The sequence below is a fragment of the Garra rufa genome, chromosome 20 (assembly GCF_049309525.1).
Source record: "Garra rufa chromosome 20, GarRuf1.0, whole genome shotgun sequence".
NCBI classification, from domain to species: Eukaryota; Metazoa; Chordata; class Actinopteri; order Cypriniformes; family Cyprinidae; genus Garra; species Garra rufa.
Genome location: NC_133380.1, coordinates 34,411,104 through 34,416,511, shown reverse-complemented (window position 1 = coordinate 34,416,511; position 5,408 = coordinate 34,411,104). Strand labels below are relative to the sequence as shown.

Genomic DNA, 5,408 nt, shown 5'->3' with positions numbered 1-5,408 from the left:
CATTGGTCTGCTTTTACATCATCTTGAGCTGTGAGGTGGGCAAAAGTTGGCTTGAAACCATGTGATAACAAGTAGTGGACATGGAAAAGTGTCACAAAATGATTTTGCTAAAATAAGGCATTTTGCCTAATGCTACCAAATATATTTATCAACTGTTTCTCCACTTTTAGTGGCTGTACAGCATAATAGTTGTTCAATGACTAGTTATATAGGTTTAATAGCGCATATAAGTTTTAGAGCTGACCCTAAACGAACCTCTTTCTAGGTCAAAGGCAGCCATATCGGCCCCGGCACAGCAAACATGACCTCAGGACAACCTACAACGAAACATTTGTTCCCAAACCCCACTATGAGGCATCCCTTGAAAAGCCACCTCTACAACACATCAGCCATATGCTACTGAATTGAAAAACAACAACAAAAAGTCTGTAATCTAAACAAATGTCTAAACAAATGTCATTTTTCAGCTGAAAGCCGCCTTCTTCAATCACCCGCTTCGAACGTTATCACTCGATTGAATGGGCGTTATCAGTGGTTATCAGCTGATAGATATGGGCCAGTAGGGGCCTGCTGCGCCTACTGGTAGGCTCAGAAGGCTGTTATCATCCATCCACATGGTTAATCAGCGATACTAATAGAGAAGACTCCAGATCCAGTCCCAGAGGAATCCAGCTCACCGGTAATCAGAAATCTATTGGATGACGCGGGAACGTCGCGGTCGCGCAGTTTTTCCGGTTGATATTTTCAGGTAAGATCATTGAAATGAGCATAAACTGTAATTAATTAGTCAATAAGCCACAACAATACAGAAAATGTGTTTTAAGGTGGTGTGACATGAGTGTTGACATGAAATAACCGTTTTGCAATTGCATTTGTAAACGTTATATATTACGTTATAAGCCTGTCCTTACTTTATATGATTTATGTGAGCATTAGCGTTGCTAATTAGCATGTTTTTCATTTGTCTGAAGCTAATGGGGAAATAGTTTACTAGTTAAACGCAAAATTAGCCTGTAAAAATTTTAAAAACTTATTTGTAAAGACTTATTTTTTGCTTATTGCATATATTGTGTCACTGAAGCTATATCATACTCATATTCAGTGAAACATTCAAACCCAAGACGTATTTTATGGCTCTTTGGTATGTTTGGAATCTTCACTATAATTTAAAATAAAGCTTGACTGCATTTGATCCCACATGAGGAAGCTTACAATTACATTTCATGCAAAAGATGAACACTGGCAATGTATTAGAAGTAAATAGACTGTGGTGTCTCTGTGTGTCACATATATTGCTGTCCTCAACATTGAACTTGAAAAATAAAACCCAAAGTCACAGGTCTGCCTGCCTGTGAAACATTAATATCTCTTTACCTAATTTTTTTTTCTCCATTTACCATTTCCAGCAAGTTGCAAAGGAGTTCTGTGGTAAGTTTCTTTTATTACTTCCATGCATTATGTCTATGTTGAACAATCCAAAATTGGTTTTGGGCTGTTTAGAGAGAGGGCCCATTCACAAATCTGTCTGTGCAAGTTTCTCTCTGTTTATGTTTTAGGTTAAAGATGGCTCAGAGAGGTAAGCCTTACACAGTTGCTAATCTAGAAGCATTAGACAAGTGTGTCCGAGAACGATGGTATGATCTGCAACACTGTTTTTTTTATTACTGATTTATTACTGACTAGCTTTTTCTTTCTTTGTTTTTATTCAACAAGAGAGAACGCACATTAATGAAAAGCAAAGGGAGACCTTGATTTCTTTTTTTAAGGAGGGAATGAAGCATGTCGGCTCACCCTTAATAGCAAGAGCTGCATCAGCTACGTGTTTGGACACCAGTGTCATAGAAGTAAGGTTTACTTTAGTGCCACACTAACAATCAACGTGTCAAATAAATATAGCATTCTAAAGAACTGCTTGTATAAATTAAGTGTTTTGTTAAAATTCAGTTTAATTGGTCTAATACAGGGGTGCTCAATCCTGTTCCTGGAGATCTACCATCCTACAAAGTTCAGCTCCAACCCTGATCAAACACACCTGAACCAGCTAAATAATCTCTTAGGTAGCACTTGATAATTGCAGACATCGGTGTTGGAGCAGGGCTGGAACTAAAGTCTACAGGTAGGTAGATCTCCAGGAACATGATTAAGCACCCCTGGTCTAATACTTTTGTTATTTTTTTCTTTTTCAGAACTGGATCGGTAATTACAAAAGATCCATAATTACAAAAGCTACCTCTGAGCCCCGGCCAGCAAAGGCCAGAGTTCATATCAGAGAGCTGTCACCTTACAATCTTTTTTGTAGAGATGTATTGAGAAACAAAGGTGAGAGACAATATTTAACAGATGCTTTCAATTGTTGAACTAAATGGTTTGTTGTTGTACATAGCAGCCCTGTTTACATCAGGGCTTTACAAGGGTTACAAGTTGCATTCATCAGTGTAAGACTGCTGTGTGTCTTAAAAAGAATCATCAGGTCATCAACTTTACATGTTATCTTGTTTAAACAGAGTTGTTATAGAGAAATGGGTTTCACAACCCAAGTAAATTAGTGTGTTGGACAGATTGTCATTGTATGAATTTACTTTAAAAAAAAGACATGCTGACTCTAAAGTAATACGTTTTCTGTGCAACTATTTTTTCCTTAGGCACAATGAATGATATCAAGGGCAGGTGGGCCACATTGGGGGAAGATGAAAAAAATAAATACATTGAAGAGGCAGCAGCACTGAGGGCACATGGGCAGGCCCTTAGCCCTGAAATGAGGGACGCCCGAATTAAAATGCACCTTAAGAAGCTAAAGTTAGAGGTTTGGATAGAGGCTTCATTTGCTTGGCATTAGTGGTATTATTAGAGTATTCGATGCAAGAATGATGTGAAAGCAATTGTGATGTGAGCAGAACAGTTTGACAGACAACTGGATTGTTTATCTGTAGATTTTTTTTTATATAATTTCAAATTAATTCTTATCAAATACATATTCCAGCTGATTTTTGTTTAAAGGCTATCAACATTAAATATTTTCACATTGAAGAAATTGTCAAAGGCTCATACCACCCTCTCAAACTAAATTCCTACTGGTTAAGCTGGTCTATTCAGATCAAGGTGGTCAATTGAAGCATTAGTAGTCACACATTGCTATGAGTCAAATTATTAGTTGGATATTGGACTCTATGTAAACACAGTTAATGTATAGTTAATGTAACCCTGGTGGTCCCTGACCACTTATTTGCTACGTGTGACAACACTGTTTTCATATATTGCCGAACCCTGTAATGAGCTGTTCCTTTAGTGTGTGTTGGATTTTTAAAAGTAGGTTTTGTCTATTTTGTGTTTAATCAATTATATTTCTATTTTTTGTGGTTGTCTTGTTTATCTTAATATTGTAAAGGTGTCCAAGCTTGAGGATTTGGGTGTGGAAACAGCCATTTTGTCATTTGACCGCCAAAAATCCAGCTTAGAGGTGTATGAACTAAGCAGCAAAGGAGCCACTGATTTCCTTGACTCAACGGACACAGTGAACAACTTTGCACTGCATTTCAAAGGTATTGCTTATGAAAATCCACAGAAATGGACACAGGCCCGTAATAGTGTGAATATACATAATACAGTTTTATGAAATTAATTGTTGTCTGTTGTTACATCTTTAGCCAGCTCCTCAGCCATAACACCCAGTACTAAAGATCAAGTCAGTGTGCTGGTAGGAAAAGTGCAAGATCTGTTCAACCAAAAATATAGTAAGTGTATGTTCAAATACTTTTAAAGCTGATGTAAAGAAACTGCTTATCTTGATAACCTAATATGCCTTCATGAATCCATGGCATTATTATCAAATAAATAAATAATTTATCTAATGTGCTCATCAACCAATAGATTATGACACCTTACCAGAATGAATGTTTGCAGCTAGAGGGGAGAGTCACAATTATCCAGCTGTGTAACTTTGTGTAACATGTGCATACATGTGTGTTTGTGTGTTTGTGTTTGTGTGTGTGTGTGTGTGTGTGTGTGTGTGTGTGTGTGTGTGTGTGTGTGTGTGTGTGTGTGTGTGTGTGTGTGTGTGTGTGTGTGTGTGTGTGTGTGTACCTGGTATTCATCACGTTGCGGGGACCAAATGTCCCCACAAGGATAGGAATACCAGTAGATTTTGACCTTGTGGGGACATTTCTCAGGTCCCCATGAGGAAACAGGCTTATAAATCATGCACAATGAGTTTTTTTGATGAAGTAAAAGTATGCACAATCTCCTGTGAGGGCTAGGTTTAGGTGTAGGGTAGGTGTAGGGCCATAGAAAGTACGGTTTGTACAGTATAAAAACCATTACGCCTATGGAATGTCCCCATAAAACGTGTGTGTGTGTGCCTGTGTCTTTCAGAGGAGGCTGGAGGTACTGGAAGGCTCCCCTACCAGTCCCTGGTGAATCAGGGCATGACCATACAAGTTGCTGGACTGCCCAACAGCCTTACCCTCAAGAAGCCTTCCTTTTATGGAAGAAACCAATTGGAAGCCATTTTGAAAGCTGCTGAGGGGATTTCATTTAAAATAAGTAAGTGACATCACCAGTGGTTGTGTTTCTCCACTTGTGTTTTGGCAGACCATTTGTCTCTATGCAAAGTGGGGAAAATAAGTTAACTAAAGAATATGTGAGTCTTTGTATAGTGCTGGGCCATTGCATCTCTATCTGTCCCTTCACCCCAATTGGTCGAGGCGGATGGTCGCCCACCCTGAGCCGTGGTTCTGCTTGAGGTTTTTTCCTCTTAAAAGGAAGTTTTTCTTTGCCTCTGTCACCAAGTGCTTACTCATGTTGGGTCTTTGTTAAAGGATTAGTTCACTTTTAAATTAAAATTTCCTGATAATTTACTCACCCACATGTCATCCAAGATGTCCATGTCCTTCTTTCTTTAGTCGAAAAGAAAATAAGGTTTTTGATGAAAAACCCTTAATAGTGGACTTCAACAGACCCCAAACGGTTGAAGGTCAAAATTACAATTTCAGTGCAGCTTCAAAGGGCTTTAAACAGTACCAGATGAGAAATAAGGGTCTTATCTAGAGAAACCATCTGTCATGTTCTGAAAGAAAGAAAAAAAAAATATATATATATATATATATATATATATATATATATATATATATATATATATATATGTGTGTGTGTGTGTGTGTGTGTGTGTGTGTGTGTGACCCTGGACCACAGAACTCTTAAGTCGCTGGGGTATATTTGTAGCAATAGCCAAAAATACATGGTATGGGTCAAAATTTTAGATTTTTCTTTTATGCCAAAAATCATTAAGAAATTAAGTAAAGATCATGTTCCATGAAGTTTTTTTGTAAAATTCCTACTGTAAATATATCAAAATGTAATTTTTGATTAGTAATATGCATTGTTAAGATCTTAATTTGGACAACTTTAAAGGT

General features: G+C 37.6%; 1 protein-coding gene across 1 annotated transcript; it reads left to right on the top strand.

The window, feature by feature from the left end:
- The first annotated feature begins 1,563 nt into the window (after positions 1 to 1,563).
- On the top strand, positions 1,564 to 4,738 carry LOC141293530 (uncharacterized). The gene is made up of 8 exons (XM_073825556.1): positions 1,564 to 1,576; positions 1,684 to 1,844; positions 2,187 to 2,319; positions 2,643 to 2,803; positions 3,386 to 3,539; positions 3,645 to 3,731; positions 4,369 to 4,539; positions 4,653 to 4,738. Exons 1-8 carry the CDS (start codon positions 1,564 to 1,566, stop codon positions 4,736 to 4,738), a joined length of 966 nt encoding a protein of 321 aa, XP_073681657.1.
- Positions 4,739 to 5,408: the final 670 nt, after the last annotated feature.